At 36.5% G+C, this 18,208-nt stretch overlaps 1 protein-coding gene and 1 long non-coding RNA gene across 2 annotated transcripts; one reads left to right on the top strand and one right to left on the bottom strand.

Moving 5' to 3' along the window:
• Window positions 1-4,839: 4,839 nt before the first annotated feature.
• LOC142525165 (uncharacterized) lies at window positions 4,840-6,480 on the top strand. Its single transcript, XR_012815035.1, has 2 exons — window positions 4,840-5,506; window positions 5,868-6,480. It is a non-coding gene; the product is annotated as an uncharacterized LOC142525165 (long non-coding RNA).
• On the bottom strand, window positions 6,105-7,532 carry LOC142525164 (arabinogalactan O-methyltransferase 1-like). Its single transcript, XM_075629342.1, has 2 exons — window positions 6,801-7,532; window positions 6,105-6,646 (listed from the first exon to the last, which is right to left on the bottom strand). The coding sequence occupies exons 1-2, from the start codon at window positions 7,355-7,357 to the stop codon at window positions 6,337-6,339; spliced, it is 867 nt and encodes a 288-aa protein (XP_075485457.1). The 5' UTR covers window positions 7,358-7,532; the 3' UTR covers window positions 6,105-6,336.
• Between the last annotated feature and the right edge of the window lie 10,676 nt (window positions 7,533-18,208).

The raw sequence follows: 18,208 nt of genomic DNA, 5'->3' as shown, positions 1-18,208 counted from the left end.
TTTTATTCTTTCAGTTATTTCAGTGAGGCCGGACTGGAGTTGGAGTTTAGAGATAAATTTAAGATTTAGAAAATATTTCCAGGATTTATTTTTTTTAGCTAGCAAGTAAGTTGATTTAAGTTAAAAAGGAGGTTGAGGATTTATTTTAATTAATTGAGGTGAGTAGGAAATAAATTCATTTGAGTTCAATTAATTAAGGGATTTATTCACTAAATTATTTAAAGGATAAGTAAGGCTTTTAAGGGTTATAAATTTAGTAAATAAGCAACACTTCCCTTCATTTCTTTATTTCAAATTTTCGGCCCCTTAGTTGCTAAATTATTCATTTGCCAACTCACTCTTTTGACCCATTCTTTGTTAGTTTAGCATGCATGTTTTTTTTAAATTATTTTGATCAACCTTAATTAATTAATATTAAAGCTTATCCTAACCATTCCTAGTCTTGTAGTATCGGCCACCTCATTCTAGAATCACCCAACAAATATTTGATAGCAAACAAAAATTCAAATTTCAAAATGAGGTAGACTTGGTCTTGATTTGCTCCAGATATTGTGCACCCATCTCCCTCACTCCCCTAACCACTTAATTCCTCTCCCTCCCCACCGAATTCAGCAGCCTTTCAGATTAAAAAATCGTGAGCACCATAGCCTAGAACAAGAGTGAAAATCGAGAGCAAGAAAAGAAAAGGAAAGAAGCGCTTCACCTCCTCCATGCCGAGTCGTCGTATTCTTTCGTTTTTCCTTCAAACGAATCAAAGGCATGTCTAGATTTCTTTCAAACCTCAATCAAGTCCTACTATTATTTTAAACATCACTTTTACATGATTTTTACACAAGAAAACCGAAATTTACATCAAGCATTTTCGAAATGCATGTGCAGAATTTTTCGACTTTCATGATGCTCTTCACGGTTTCTCTTGTTTCAGTTGCTACAGGTTATGGTTCGACTCCAGGCTCCCAAGGCGGCTCCTAGACATGTAATAGGATGCATTAGGACCATGTTGGTCCATTCATTCAGTCCCCATGCTTGCTGGAAAACCGAAATCACAGCAAGCTCCCCATAGGTCCATGGTGGGCCGGTTTTTAAATCAAAAGCAAGAATAGCCCCTCCCCTTCTCGGCCCTTCGGTTTTTGACAGCACTTGTGCTTCGAGTTTTGTGGAATGGTATGGATCTTGGTTGGCCTATGGCCCTTAGCCACGGTTCATACCATGCCCCTAGATGTCTAGATCGTGTCATGGTCAATCAAATGACCACTGGAACGATCCGTGACAGCAAAACAAGAACAAGAGCCCGACGTACAGAATTTGTTCTCGGGTAGGAACTTTCGGTTGGTTGCTGGAATGAGGCAAATTGTGGCTGGCCTAGGGCCCTTAGCCATGGTTCAAATCATTCCTTGGGATGTTGGTGAGAGGTTTTGGTCGGTGGTTCAAGCCCCAATGGCCATTAGCCTCAAAAACGACGCAAGCAAACCCAGCACAGTTGCTGTATTTTTGTACTAGCAACTTGCTGTGTCGGTTCGGTGGCTCGTTCGAGTTCTCAGTTGGCTTTTAGCCTATGGCCTTGGACTGGACAGTGCCTCATTGAGTTGGGAAGGTCATGTTTTTGACCGTTCGTGATTCGGATCATTTTTGAGGTCATACGAGAATTTACGGTACGATGTGCCGAATTGACTCTCGAAAGAGCGTTTCTTGTTTTGGCCTCCATTTCACCTTGATTTCGACCCTCATCATTTTAGGAGCATTAGTTCATAATTTTAAGCGTATTTTAATCATGACTATACGTCGGTTCAGTGTTGGTTCGGGTTGGTTCGGAGTCATGATTAAATACGAAGTCGTTAAACGTAATTGTCGCATTTTCAAACTTAATTGCATAGTTTGGTCAAGTATAAGCTATTGCATATTTTTCATGGCATATTTAGGTTGCAGCGAGCCTGGGAACGATCCAATCCAGTTGGTAAAATATACAGGATATTTTCATTATGCCATTTAATTATATTACGCTGCATGAAAATAGAAAATACTTATTTTTGAGATTTATGCGATATTGCTTGTGGTCAATTCACTATTATGGGAGCATTATTTTACACGGTCGCCAGTGACCGATCAGTTCAGTTTGGTACCACCCGGTCGCCAGTGACCGGTCAGTTCAGTTCAGTTTGATACTCCCCGGTAGCCAGTTACCGATCAGTTCAGTTTAGTGCAGGGGCCACAGGCGTAGACCATAATCTCAACAGAAAATTATTATCAGTCATTTCAGTACAGGGCTCCAAGGAGCAAACATTTTTACTATGATATTTAATTCAGTCATGCACGTATTATATTGCTCAGTGCAAGTCATTTTCAGTATGCCTCATGACATGATATTTTATCCCATGCAAATTTTACTTTAGTATTTACTCGTTACCTACGATATTTGCATGCTGAGTCTTTAAGCTCACTAGACTTGATTGTTGTAGGTACTGATGAGCATGGGTCCGAGGGCGGGGACTAGTGAGCCAGCTTGGGTCGGCAGTAATGGCACCCGAGGACCTCATTTGCAGCATGTTACCATTTTATGCAAACATTTTTATCCGTTGTTGAATATTCTTAAATTGTTATTTTTGGCAAACTTTATTTTCTTCCGCTGCTATATTTTTAAACATTGAACTTGATTCATCAGTTGATTTTATGAATGAGGCAATTTAAGTTCTTTAAAAAGAAACTTTTTAATTTTCCTCAAAATTTTCAAGCAAGGATTTTCGGGCCTTCACAATGCATGTGGTTTTATTATGTAGTACTTGCTATCTCCAGTTTATACATGTTGAGTTTTTAGACTCACTAGACATGATCGATGCAGGTGAGGAAGATGTTGAAGAGACGAGGGGTGGGGACCAATGAGCCGGCTTGGATTGCACAGGAGACTAAACTCGAGGACCGCCAATATTTTAAGATTTTATGCATGACAATTTTAATACTTGGATTTCATGTTGTTTACGATGTTTAAACATGTATTTTTTTTTAGAAAACTTTATTTGTGATCTTTTTATTACAAATATTTTGGATGAACAATTTATGTATGATCGCAATTTGAAAGTTTATTTTGTATTTAAGAAAATTTTTATTTTCCGCAAATTTTAAAATAGTTTAAAAGTATTATTACGGCAAGAACTGAACTGAACTGAACTGAGACTGATATCTTATTTGGATTATCCATGAAAAAATATTACTTTTTATGTTAAGAGTATTACTTTTTATTGTGAATATCACTAGGGTTGATCTGTCTCACAGATAAAGATTCGTGAAACCGTCTCACAAGAGACTTACTTCCTAAACTATTTGGTGATCGAGTGGATAATAATAACGAATAATTTTTGTGAATGCGAAGTAAAAATGGCATATGAATATGGTGTGTGAAAATATGTTTTTTTTATTAAAAATACTATTCCTTTGGTTGAATATCAAACGGAACACACAAGTCAGTAATAGACTATATTATTAAAGTTAAAGGGTCTAAACAAATTAATTTGGATGCAAATTAAATGCCCTTCTTTGAGATAAAAAAATATCGATAATTATAATTGTACATAAATGTTTAATACTGAATAAAAAACTTTATTATGTAAAATCACTGAAATATTAAACAATATCAATCCTATCCAAATTTAACTGCAATTTTTGTTTAAATCTTATCTATGTTTTAATGATAATATCCCCAGCTATCAACATATTTTTTATATATATAAAATATCATAAATTTACAAATAGCTGAATAATTATCTTAAACTATATATAATACTCGAGCCATGATAAAGACAAAATAGTGTCTTGGTATAATTTTTAGATTATCAAAATATCCCTCTTTCCTTTTTTAGCCACTGTTTATTTTTTTCATTTTGAAAATATAAAAAACTTATTACCAATCACAAAATTGTATCTTTTGAATTTTAATTTACAATTTTCAACAAAAGTATTTATTAAAGAAATTCGTTTGAAGATGCATGTTGTTAGATCTCATAATTTTGGTGATAACAAATAATGACTTATTGTACTAGATCAAATTGCATTTTGCATGTATTACAGGTACTCGACCATCTTACAGAAGATTCAGAAGAAGTCATTCAACCGGTCTCAAAATGCAAAGCTATCCAACCGCTATTCAACCGCTCAAGCATACAAATATGTGGTATAAGGATTAGTCAACCATTCACCTTATCGAAGTATATTTATAAACGGTTGAGTAAGATATCTTCAGATATAAGTCATACGTATTACAACGATTTCACCTACTTTATCAGAGAAGTTGGTAGACTGATCAGGAACGAAAAATAAGATATCAGAAGATTAGGTTATTCTCCTAAAAAGACATAGCGCAGAGCTAGTTATTTTTTGCTTTCAGTGGTCGTTTCCTCAAAATTGATAAATGTCAAATTGCTCATTAATTAAATTGCACGATAGATGAGGAAAGGACGACGGCAACATTACTATTGCATTAATGCTAATTTATTGAGCTACAATCGAACGTTGGACGGAAAGATGCAAAAGTATTATAAAAAGAGAATGTCAAGAAGAAGTGAAGTGCGTCAACAACGAGATTCTACACACAGACAACGAACATCTAAGCTTGTATTTTCTAAGATATTTATGAGCACTTTTCACTCTCATCAACTACTGCTTAATAGCTCTCACTTCATAGAACATTTATCATATCATCAAAAAGATCATCAACGACACTTGTCTAAACTACTCAACCGTTTATGTATAGAACGTTTGAAGAATTGAACAACACTTTGAATATGAGAATTCATTATAATGTTACATCAATGTTGTATTGTGGTTTGATTATGTTAACCGGTTGTAAAGATTGAAATAGGAGTTTCGACGGATTGTTTCACCCTGCCCGTGCAGGCAGTTCCTGCACGGGCAATGAACGGCCCGGATCACTCCACATGAGTGATCCGGGTCCCACCTCCATGTAAAAAAAAAAAAATTGACTCGGAAAAATCCGAGCCATTGGATCGACCCTTGCGGGCACTGCCAACAGGGGTAGGGTCTAGTAAACTAGTTTCGACTTAGTCTATAGAATTTCTAAATAATCATATTGCAAGTAACACAAAAAAATATCATAAAAATCATTGTAAAGTTTATAACTCTAATATAATCTCTAGTTTGGTCAACAAAAAATTGTATAACATTAACATCAAGATATATTCGCGCGTAGAGACATTTCCACTTACATTCATTTGCGTCGGTGGCTGTTAGATGGGGCGATGTGAGGTGCCTTCACAACCTGTCGTTATCCAGTTCATGATATACTCGATCAATATGAGCCAAATAAAATCTCAACCCCACACCAATATCTCTGGCCAATTTATGGCCAGCTGTTCCCATTTTTTAATTATTTATTATTTTTGCTTAATCTTGTCCCCAAACTGCAGCAATAAATAATTATTTATGCTCGTATGCATGTCCATAACATATTTAATGCCTCTGCCACGACGTGTCCATTTCGAGACGCGGAAACCCACTGGTACCCATTTCGTATTATACCATTCAAAATCTAAACGACACTCTTGCTTGATTCTTTTCTTGCAAACTCATTCTATCTGATTCTTTCCCAAAATCGTAACACAAGTCTCACGAATTTTTATTTGTAAAACGAGTCAATCATACCAATATTCAAAATAAAAAATAATATTCTTAACATAAAAAATAATATTTTTTCAAGGATGACCTAGATAAAATATCCGTCTCACAAATTACGACCCGTGAGACCGTCTCACACGATTTTTTGCCAATATTTTATTAATTGGGTGGATATCTTTCCTCGTGATATTATCATGATCTCACTATCTAAAGATAACTAATTCAACAATCTTATCAATAGTAAGATAACTAGTTGGTCTTAGCGTGTAATCCGTAAAAAATGACAAGTATATATTATTTTTTTTAAAAAAGAAAAAAACAAAATTGATCGATTTTTAAAATTGAAAACAATTAGAAATATGTATAATTTGGGGGTGAGAAGATATTTTTAGAAAAATCCTTCAATATATTAAAATGAATTACTCTGAGATTTAATTTAATTAATAACTATAGATATAGATAAATACTATATGTATGGTTGGAGATTCAAGAATTAAAATTTAAAACAGTAAAAGTCAACGTCCTCGGGACTGGCTGACGTTTCCTCATGTGCTTATCAAACCACAGGTTGACAGTCATCATCTATTTCCCTGTAAAAAATAATTATCTCCCAAGAAATGTAAAGAAACCCGCTTTCCTTTTCAGTAAAGGTGTTACCTAAAAGCGTGTAATATAACGCAACGCAACGCAACGCCACGCCACCTGTAGCGCTTTTTAGCAGAAGTCGCCGCCGGTGGCCGTCGCCGCTGGCGGGATCTCGAAATGCCACAACCTCCCCGCAGCTTTCACCCGATACTTTCTACACAGAAATTTCTCTGCATACTGATTTTCCACCTTGCGATCCACGTCGTGCAGGAAAACATGCGTGACGCCAGATTTCTTCCTGTTCCTCGCCATCACCGCCGCCGAATAAATGGCCGCCATCCTTCCCGGCGCCTCGGCGAAGTACCCCCGCGGCGCGTCGACCATTATCAGGTCCCATTCCGTATCGTAAACCTCATCTGATAGCATGTTCAGTGCTAATCTGGCAACCATACAATAAGTTTATAAACCTAAAAGTTTTACACAGGACATCCTTGATAAATTCTAAAATCATCATAATATATCTTTTAAAAATTTTGAAAAAAAAAACACAAAATTGGCATCTGAAAATCGAAGAACTTTGTTGGTAGCTGTACCTGCATTTCTCATTGCCGCGCAAGAAGGATTTTTTCACGGAACAGTCAGGCTCCTTCTGGTAATGGCGGAGCAGTTCATCCGCCTGCTGGAGTTGAGTTCTGTATTTTACGGTATCCGCCTTCAGAGCAGGCGCGTCTTTCAACACTGTCTGAACCCACTTGGGATCCTCCTCCAGGAACAACGTGGTGCCGCCCGGATTCAACGACGCCCACATGAGCGAATCGTGGCCCAGCCCGAAAACCAGGAAGTTGCAAGGCGCCGTCCTTCTGAGGACGTCGAAAGACAAGGTGATCTCACCAAAAGACTGCTGCGGGACCACACGCGATGTCGCGTAGTGGCGGATCGCTTCCATCTGGAGCGAAGTAGCGTTCCCGGGATTCTTTGTTACCCGCGCGCCGCCGCCGCCGCATGAGAGCAGGGAGGAACTTGAGGTCCCCAGATGGAGAGAAATCAGGATCACGCCGCCGATCAACCCAACCACCGCAAGCGCAAGTGCCCATGTTTTCTCAGGGATGAACTTCTTGTATTGCAGCTGTTGATAATTGAATTTATCCATTTTTTGTGGGTTGGAGCGGTAGTGCAAATCAATCAACGGCGTTTGAAATCCAGTGTTGAAGATTCCATTGATAAGAAAGAAGAGTTTGAATGGCAAGATAGAGTGGACTTCCGATAATGAAAAACAGATTTAAAAATCTTTTATCTTTAGAATTAGAATTAAGATGAGGGCATAGGGCTAGTGGGGTTCACGTTTAATATATATTCTTAAAATATATGGCCAGCTAGGGATGCTCAACGAAACTTCGGTTTCTATCCGATTCTGACCAGATTTGAGTCGACCAATTCTGGAATTGGTTTCGAACGATTCCAAGGTAAAAATTTTGGAATCAATCCGAACCGTTTGTCGATTTTATTATTTATAGACCGGTTCCAGTTCAGGATTTCGGACTTCAAATTTTATTATTTTTTAATATAAAATTACTTAAATTAATGAATTTTTTTATTTAATATTTTGAGCAGAAATAATACTGATTAATTACAAAAATGAAGTAACTTAAATATTGATTTTTACAATTGAGCGTCTAAAATTCATCACGATTTATTAAAGGTAAAAACTTGTGTGCGACAGTCTCACGGATCGAATTTTGTGAGACAGATCTCTTATTTGGGTCATCCATAAAAAAATATTATTTTTTATGCTAAAAGTAGTACTTTTCATTGTGAATATCGGTAGGGTTAACCCGTCTCACAGACGAAGATTCGTGAGATTGTCTCACAACAGACCTTCTATTTATTAAAATATATTTTGAATACTCTGGATTTTTGTCGGAGCTTGAACTTTGAAATTCGTCGATCGCTCCAGCGGTCTTATTCTTTTTTTTTTTTTTTGCTGCAAAACAATCTTGTAAGCATGTTAAGTATTTCTGGCTTTAAATTACTTTTTTGTTCACCAATGATTTTTCCACGTACTGAAAATGTTGATTCAGAATTAACACTTGAATTTTGAACGTCTAGGATATCTCTTGCAATTGCTGCTAATACTAAATAACGTTGAGAATTTATTTTTCACCAATCAAAAACATCAAAATTCTCTGTAGTCTCAATATATTGGTTTGAATAAATTTGGATCTCACTGTAATTTGTTGTGGTCACTAATTTTCCTTTGAAATTTTTCATTTCAAACTTTGAAATAAGTCGAGTGTTTCACTTTTGCCTTTCTCTGTCACCTTCTCCTCCGGCAGCTTACTCGGTTCACATTTTTCACTAGCATACAAATCAAATAATTTTTGGAGAGAATGCATGATTGACTTTTTTTTATCGTCAATATTTTTTCCGAATAAATTAAGCATAATATTAAAAAAACATGTCCAACTCACCTCGACTTTGACTATGATCAAGTAATGTTGTTAAGTTATGCACAATTGAGATATTATCTCAATATTTTAAAATTTTATTTTCCATATTTGGAATAAAATCACGCATAACAACATCATCATATTCAATATATTTATAAAAAATATTGAAAATCAAATGTTGAAACATGATAGATGTATGATAGTTAATGGTAGAAAATTTTTCGATTGTTACTTTAAAAATTTCTAACAAGGAAATGCAGTTACTCAACTTATTTCAATCATCGTCAGTCAACATTAAAGACTCTACTGCAATATTATTGTAATATCTAGTAAGTAAATCTTGAAAATATAACAAAATATGAAGCAAGTGATATAAAAAATTCCATATAGTATCAATACGTGGAGGAAATTTTTTAAATTTTATCACGTTCGATTCGACTAGTGTTTTTCAATCACATTCATATATTATTTCACGTAACAATTTCCCAAATAATTTGAATTTTTCGATCAAAGTAGACATATGTTCATGACATGCACTTTTAACACACAAGTTGATAATGTGACATGAACATCTGACATGAGTAAATTACTCTCTAAAATCTATTTTAATGAATCTTAAGTTATTTAATCGCAAGAGTATTAACACTCACTGTAACATCCAAAATTCGGCCCACGTAAAACAACATGCAAGCAAATGTGCTAAATTGTTAATTCTTTTAATTGATTTATTTTAATGCTTAAATAGTACATATTGCACGATTAAATTATTAGATTGCATGATTTCATCATAAATGAATATTTTATCTGAATATTCGATAATAAGATTGAGAAAGGAGACCGGACACGACTAAGAAGTGTTGTAGTCTTTCTCACATAGACGTTAAAGAAGTGTTGGCTAGAAGGTGCTCCCTTCACTCTAGACTAGGAGTTCAGTTAGGCAGTGGGTAAGTCCTAAGCTGGGTGGATTTGTACAATTAGTTGTATAAATCAAAATCTTCTTGTGGATGCTACCCGAGGTGGTAGAAGGGGTGACGTAGGAGCAGTTGAAGTCTCCGAATATCCATAAACATATCTTGTGTATTCAACCGATTAACTGCTATTTTCAAACTGATTTGATCAGCTAGAGCATTCGTCAGTTCAGTTCTTGCCGTAACTGAACTGATATATGCGACAACCGATCCCCTACTTTTCAGTTATTCAGTTTACATAAGTTAAAATGTTTTCTAATTTAACAGTCTTCTTCACGAAGGATTACTTCGAGTTTCTTCCGCTTAGTTTTGAACCAAACTCGATTTAATTCATCGGTGTTAACATTCTTAGAACGAGCTAGGTGTTCTAAGAAAAACATTTGAAGAAAACTATGTTTTAAAATATGTTACTTTAAAATAGTGTTAAAAGATATTTAAAAGTATTTCATACAGTTTTTAATACTATTTGAAAATGTTTATCTATCACTCATTGTGAAGGGTTGAGAGGATTGGCTCTGCGACTAATATTGTTGCCACTTCTCTCGACTCCTACATTTGGGGCTTTAATCAACCTGCAGGGTCCTGAGCTTCATCTGTCAAGATGCACGGCAAAATTGTTCGATGAACAAGATTTCAGTTGCAAGCCTTCCAGGTCAGCTGTTCCTCAGACGAAACTCATCCATGTTGGGATGTTGGTTGATTAAATCACCAGCTGTATTCCGCTTGAGCCTAGTTTGAGTCTACTCGACCAGTTTGCTAGCAAAGAGATTAAGTTCAAGGAAAATTAGCTCGTTTCTCTAGAAAATTGAAATAACGACCAGTGCAACATTTCAAGCAGTCAAGGCAACCAGTTGTTAGTATATCTAGTTCTGTCACACATAAACCGACTGATATATGATGTTGTTTAAAATATGCTATTGTAGTAGCAATTTTCCTTTCAACTGTTGTATGTACTCAAATGTAAAAATACAAGAAAATTTATTTGATTAAATAAACATCATGTTTATCCAGCTGTGTTTCGTTGTGACTGAATAGATATTTCCAGGTTTCTTGTCTACATTGCTTGAATGATTATAATCTCTGAATGAATGCTTAGATAATTACTTCTCAAATACGAGCTTTTATTCAGCTTTTGAGGGGGAGCTTTTCTTGTACTCTCAAACTGAAAAATCTTTTTTTTAATCAAATTTTAAAATTCAGTTGTTAAGGAGGATCTTTCTTTTCTTTAACTGAAGGTGTTCTCATAACTTTGTTTTTCTAAAATGTTTTCAATTCAGTTTTTGAGGCGAAGTTACCCTCAATCCTTAAATTATTTTTCAAAATAGTCTTTAATACAGTTTTGAAGGAGAGCTTTTAACGATGTTTAAATGGACTAACCCTTGAACTGGATATATTGTTCTTAACTGCTCAAGTTTTGTGATCATAAAAAAAAAAGAGACTGTTGAAATTTTTCAAGTTCGCAATCTTAATTTTGATGTTAACAAAACTTTTATTTTGTGTTACTAATGTTTTACCTTAGTGTGCAGAAGATAGGATCAGTTACGAGCTGTTTACATCGCAAACTGAAGACCCAACTTATCGCACAAACTGAATCAGGCGAACTGATACGTCAAATGAGTAGTTCAGCTGATTGTCCAGTTGATAGGTGATTTAGCAGGAGAACCTCAGAAGCCCTGCCAGCCAAAGGAATGTTCAACTGATGAAGAAACCCAGCTGATCAGTTCAACTGAACGAGAGTGAAATCAATTCAACTGACGAGTCAACTGATTTCACTAGTCCAACTGAAGATTAGTTCAGCTGACTAGTTCGGAGTGTCAGTTAAGAATCTTTCAGTTGTAGATGAAGACAAACTCATTCAGTGGATTCCAGCTATACAAAAAAACACAAAGAAATTGTCCGGTCAAAGGATAATAATGAACGTTGCATCAGAGCATTAAAGACTAACGTTTCAGAAGGGCAGTCGAAAAGTCGAGACACAGAGTCCAAGGAACGAATTCAAGATGCAACAGATACAATAATTGAGTCTCACTATATGATCAGTTTCCCGCATATATATAGAGAAGATCAGTGGAGACGAGAACGAGCGAGAGAAAAAATAGAACCAGAGAGAGAGTGTGGAAAAACAAAGGGCACGCTTATTTGCCTATTAGCTTTAAAGAAGCATTCAGCCCAGAGAGAAATATTCTCAGTCATATCAGTTTAGTTTAAAAACTTGCTTCCCTCAGTGTGTAAGAACAACTTTCTGGTGTATTCGTTGTTCAGTTCTCGCACACGAATACTCACCACCACCCAAATACAGTCTTGCATAAAGACGTTAAACTTGTGTATGTAGTCTTTCTCACATAGACATTAAAGAAGTGTTGGCTGAAAGGTGCTGCCTTCAGTCTAGACTAGGAGTTCAGTTAGGCAGTGGGTAAGTCCTAAGCTGGGTGGGTTTGTACAAGCAGTTGTATAAATCAAAGTCTTCTTGTGGATCATACCCGAGGTGGTAGAAGGGGTGACGTAGGAGCAGTTGAAGTCTCCGAACATCCATAAACATATCTTGTGTATTTAACTGATTAACTAATGTTTTCAAACTGACTTGATCAGTTAGAGAATCCGTCAGTTGAGTTCTTGCCATAACTGAACTGATATATGCGACAACTGATCCCCTGCTTTTCAGTTATTCAGTTTACATAAGTTAAAATGTTTTCTAATTTAACAGTCTTCTTCACGAAGGATTACTTCGAGTTTCTTCTACTTGGTTTTTAACCAAACTCGATTTCATTCATCGGTGTCAACATTCTTAGAACACCAGCTATTGCAGCTCATTGGAGAATATTGTGTTTGAAATGCCTTCAAAGGCACCAGCACACGATCCTTCAAAGTGCATGCGCAAGGGTTCTTCGCGTGGGATGGGGCTGGTGCGCTGGTCCAGGAGGGTTCAGCAAGGGTCCAGGAGGTTCAGGGTCAGATCTGGTCAAAGGTGGCTCGGTGGCGGCTTGATGGAATCAGCGTGTGGCTCGAATTATAGGTTAGGGTTCGAATGGGCAAAGGAAATAGGTAAGTGGTTTGAATCATGGTCCATGAGGGTCGATTCATGGTTCACGATGGTAGATTAGGTATGAAAAGTTTTTATTTAAAGTTTGGGAAAAAAATTATTGAGTTTGAAATTAATTCGGGATTGAAACACTTTACAATTTAGTAATTAAGGAAATAAATCGAAAGTCGCGAGTTTACGTTAAATTAAAATATTAGAAGTAAAATTTAAGCTTATATAATTATTTGGGATATGCTCGAATCAATAAAAGTGAGAAAAGTCAAAATCGAGGATTTTTGGGTCCATGGGAAAAACAGTCATTTTACACATGGGTAGTGAAAAAAGGGTTGGCAGCGTCCCGAAGAATCATAATACATGCTAAATGATATTTTAAAACGTTTATTATATAAATATGATATTTTATTATTTATGTTAAAGCTGTGCAATTTTTAATGTTAAAAATGTTATTTTACAAATGTGGAAATGATATAATATTTAATGAATAAAAATGAAAGAAAAATATTTTGAAGGATGTGAATTGACTGTGACAAAAAGAATATGATATAATTATTGGGAATATCGTGAGGGAGAAGGCCCCAGAGGGAGCCCGTTTACGGGGGAAGGCCCCTGAGGGATCCTAACGATCGTAATTCCATTTTACGACGGTGCCTAGTGCTCGTCCCCATGCACAATGGTGAACTAAGATTGATCAGGTCACCACATGATACAGCTAGTCACTTTCAAGGATCAAACTTCATCCCAAAATGATAAATGATGGAAAGCTTTATGATTTGACGATTTATGATTCAATTATGCTTACATAGTTACGCTAGCTTATTTTAAATAAAATTATGATTTTAATGTATGTGCCTATATACATATTATTTGTTACTCATGTTTAGAATGTGCTGAATCATTAGACTCACTAGGTTTGAATGTTGCATGTGAGGATGAGATTGAGGGAGGCGCTTATGTTTGAGTGGATCGAGACCGACAGTACACTACCGAGGGACATTTATTTTCCGAATTAACTTGATAGTAAAATTTGAAATAAAGATTTTGTTAAGGAATATTTATGGATTTTGTGCTTCATTTTGAAGTTAGTTTTAATCATGTTAATGATTTACTTAGGATCTTTGTTAATTGGCTATTTAAGGATTTTTATGTACTTGAAATTTTAAATGTTTAATTAATTTGGAAATGTTGAGTTATGTAAGTTTTGATTTAAAATAAAAAAAATTTAGCAGCATTTTAAAGTTTAAAAATAGTCGACGTTTCAGTTGGTATTTGAGCAAATGATCCCGATTACTGCCACTCTGAGAAGCTCAAGAAGTCATGCCTCAAGTCTGTGAGTTTTTATTGCTTTAAAATTTTATATGCTGAACTTTAAATGCTTTTATGATACATGATATAGGAAGTTAGATGTATGTTTCATTTAAAATGTTAAATGCATGTTGGTTATGTGGTATGGACGATTTGTACAGAGATGCCTCCTAGACGGGTTCTTGGTAGGGATAATGAGGATAGGTAGGAGGAAGAGATTCCACAGCCTCCATCTAATTAGGATGCTAGTGCCCGTGTCTAGCCGCTATGGATCGTTTACTAGAGCAGCACGTGGGAAATGGTGCGAACGTCCGACCGAAAGCAGTCTATGAGCGATTTAGGAGGATGAACCCCGAGGATTTTTCTGGCTCTACTGATCCATTCGTGGCTGAGGGATGGATTAGATCTTTATAGGAGATCTTTAGGTATAAGTATAGAGCAAACGTTGACCGAGTTCGTTGTACCATCTATCTGCTGAAGGGTGACACTTCCTTATGGTGGGAGGGAGCGGAGCGAGGAGTGAATCTAGAAACTCTATCTTGGGAAGATTTCAAGAGGATATTCTATGATAAATATTTCACTACCGACATTCGTTCGAGATTGAAGAGAGAGTTTATGAGTCTCCGCCAGGAGACTTGAATGTTGCTGAGTTTGTGCAGAAGTTTGATAGGGGCTGTCATTTCGTGCCCTTGATTTCCAATTATGCTGCGGAGAAGTTACGACATTTCTTGGATGGATTCAGGCCGGTGATCCGTCGAGATGTGATGCTCATTGACCCTATTGACTATACTAATGCCGTTGCTAAAGCCTTTAGAGTCGAGCAATCTCTGAAGGACATTGGCTGGGAGATGCAGCACAAAAGAAACCGTTCCCAGAAATCAAGTCAGCAGAACAAGAAGCCGTTTACGAGACCATCGAAGCGTCCATGATTGTACAAACCACAAAGACAACCACCTAAAGAAAACGTCCCAAAGACTAAAGAGATGCCACTTTGCAAGGAGTGCAATTGCCATCACTACGGCAAGTGCATGTGGGGCACCTACAAGTGCTTCAAATGCGGAGGAATGTAGCATAAGGCTGCTGATTTCCCAAAGCTTAAACAACCCACGACTGGAAGAGCTTACATGATGCATGTCGAGCAAGCGGAAGCCAGACTGTAACGTCCAAAAGTCAACCCACGTAAACCACATGCATGCAAATGATCCAAATTACTTAATTAATTTTTTAATTGATTTTAAATGGTTACATGATGCATATTATATGATTAAGGGTCCAATTTCTTGATTTTATAAAAACTGTAGATTTTACTCGAATATTCGATAGTAGGTTGGAGAAAGGAGACCGGGGACGACCAAGATAAAATAAATATTTTCAAGGCTTACTAATACGGTTAAATATTATTAATTTTTTCCAAAAATGGTAAAATTCAAATTTTTTTATAAGACGAGCTTGATTTTATCCGGGAAGTCGGTTTTGGGCAAATGAGAGAATTTTAAAAGACAAAAATTATTATTTTAGAAAACTAATTTTTATAAAATTTAATTTTTCAATTAAATAGATATTTTTGGGTCTAATTTAACTAAGATTAGTAGGCTCAATTGCTCATAAACCCAAATGCCCAAAACCTAAGCCTATTAACATGCAAATTAAAATATATAAAAAGAAATCCTAGGTTTCTTGAGGCCTTTCAGCCGAAATCAAACACACACAACACACAAAAAATTCGAAACTTTGAGAAGGACAAAACAAGGATTCTTCGCCGCCTATTCGTTCTTATTCGCGCCCCACACCAGCTGTCGTATATTCGAGCATTCTAAAACACAAAAGCACGCTCCTAAACTTCTTTAACGCACCATTCAAATCATATTATGCTTATTTTAAGTAATTTTTCATGAAAAAATATGAGTATAAATCGTTTAACGATATGATGCATATTTTCAACGTTTTTGATGAATTTACACTTGTTTGAAAAGCGTTATGAATCCTAAGGACAACTGCCATTAGGCGGTGTTTAAGGGACGAAAAAAGGTTGTTTAGGGACAACACGAAGGCTAGAACTAAGCGTGGCTGAGGAAGGAAGATTCCTAGGATTTTCATTCGTGGCTAAGGACTCGGGTAAAAGGGGCAGCGGCTTCAGGGCTCAGAGAGGGACCTGTGCTGGCTGCAACGCAAGGTTGGGAGGAGTCCAGGATTTGCTTGACTCTTGGCTCGGTGAAGGAAGCCATGCGCAAACCCTAGGAGAGTCTAGGGCACGCACACGGCTTGTACATGGAAGAGAGGGGCGTGGCTCGGTTAGGGCAGGCTAGGTTGGTTCAGGAGGGTCTGGAGAAGATAGTTCAGGGTCGAGGCTGGGTCTGGTACAGCCGTGGTCCATGGTGGCTCGGTTGGTGAGGGCCACAACCAAGGGAAACGAAAGAGGGGAGCGCACGGCTTTACTATGGGCTAGGGACTAGTGAGCTGGGCTAGGCTAGGTCACTGGGGTCCAGGAGGTACTGGTGAGCGTCTGGTCCTCGGTGGTTTGAGGGTGGCTTGGTGTTAGAGGGAGTCGTGGCTTGATGTAGAGGTTAGGGTTCGCGTTTTGGGGTTCAAACCGTGGTTCACGGGGGTCGATTCATGGTTCATGAGGGCTTTTTAGGTATGCAAAGATTAAGTTTAAAGTTTGGGAAGAAAATATTAGGTTTTAAATTAATTTGGGATTAAAACGCTTTACGATTTAGTAAATAAGAAATTAAATCAAAAAGCTCAAGTTTACGTTACATAAAATTATTAGAAGTGAAATTTAAGCTTAAATAAATATTTGGGATAATCTTGTGAAACGTCTGCTACTTTTTGATTAAAATATAAATCATAAACTCGAAATCATAATAATTTTACATTTGAAATCTCAAGTGCATAAAAAAGCCCTAAATCGTTAGTTAACCAAAAATCCTACATTAACCTTTAAAAATATCAACTAACATCAAAATAAAGCATAAAAATCTCTACTAAATTATTTAACAATAATCTTTTGAATCTTTTATCTATCATGCTAGTGCGGAAAATAAATGTCTATCGGGAGTGTACGGCCGCACTTCGATCCACTCAAGCGTCAACGCCTCCTTATATCATCAAATCCTGCAACATTCAAACCTAGTGAGTTTAATGACTCGACACGTTCTAAACATGAGTAGAAAATAATACATATACAAGCGCATGCTTTAAAATCATACTTTTATTTAAAATAGACTTGTAATCAGAAATCAGAAATCGTCAAATCGTAAAACTGTAAATCATTTATCATTTTGGGTGAAGTTTGATCCTTGAAAATGACTAGCTTTTTATCATCCGGTCGACGGATCAGTCTTCAGTTGTACATGGCCCATGGGACGGGCACTAGGCATCGCCATGGAAATACGATCGTTAGGTTCCCTCTAGGGCCTTTTCCCGTACACGGGCTTCCTCTAGGGCCTTCTCCCTCACCACATTCCCATAAAATTGTAAGTTCCCCATTCTTTCTTAAAACGGATTCCTCACATATCCTCTATCCTTTGTCACAGTCAATTCACATCCCTCAAAATATTTTTTTCCTTTTCTTTTTAAAGCATAAAATATCATGACTTTCAAAAATAGCATTTTTAACAGTAAAAATTGCACAGCTTGTTCCATAAATCATATTATATTTTCATCAAAATCATCATAATAAATCATTTAACATGCGTTATGACCTTTCAGGACTGCTGCCAACATTATTCGTATTACCCAAGTGTAAAATGATCGTTTTGCCCATAGACGTAATATTTCTCGATTTTTACATTTTCTTGCTTTTATTTACATGAGCATATCTCAAATAATTATTTAAGCTTAAATATAATTTTTTCATAATTTTAATTAGCTTAAATTCGAGGCTTTCAATTAAATTTCTTAATTAATTATTCGTACAACGTTTTAGTCCCGATTTAATTCAAATCTTTATTATTTTCTTCCCAAACTTTAAACATAGAATTTTTTTTACCTAAACTACCCTTGTGAGCCGTGAACCAACCTCGTGGACCCATGGTTCGAAACTTAATCATTAATTTAGCATTTTTGACCCTAGCATGAAGCCATCGAACCATCTCTAAATTTTATCGAACCACGCCCGAGCTGTCCTCGGTCCAAAACCTGACAAACCCACCTAGGTAACCTCCTGACCAGACCTCCTATGGACCCAACCAAACCCCCTTGAACCACGCATGAGCCCCCAGCCCACGCCAAAGTCCCATGCG

The sequence above is a fragment of the Primulina tabacum genome, chromosome 14, assembly GCF_025594145.1.
Source record: "Primulina tabacum isolate GXHZ01 chromosome 14, ASM2559414v2, whole genome shotgun sequence".
In the NCBI taxonomy this organism is placed as follows: Eukaryota; Viridiplantae; Streptophyta; class Magnoliopsida; order Lamiales; family Gesneriaceae; genus Primulina; species Primulina tabacum.
Note: the sequence above shows the minus strand (reverse complement) of the source record. Positions and strands in the feature narration are given on the sequence as shown.

Excerpts from the sequence above, each read along its gene's own strand:
- LOC142525164 (XM_075629342.1), bottom strand. The coding sequence starts at position 7,357 with ATGGATAAATTCAATTATCAACAGCTGCAATACAAGAAGTTCATCCCT. Across the intron at positions 6,647-6,800 it reads CGCGGCAATGAGAAATGCAG|ATTAGCACTGAACATGCTAT; the intron begins GTACAGCTACCA and ends TATGGTTGCCAG.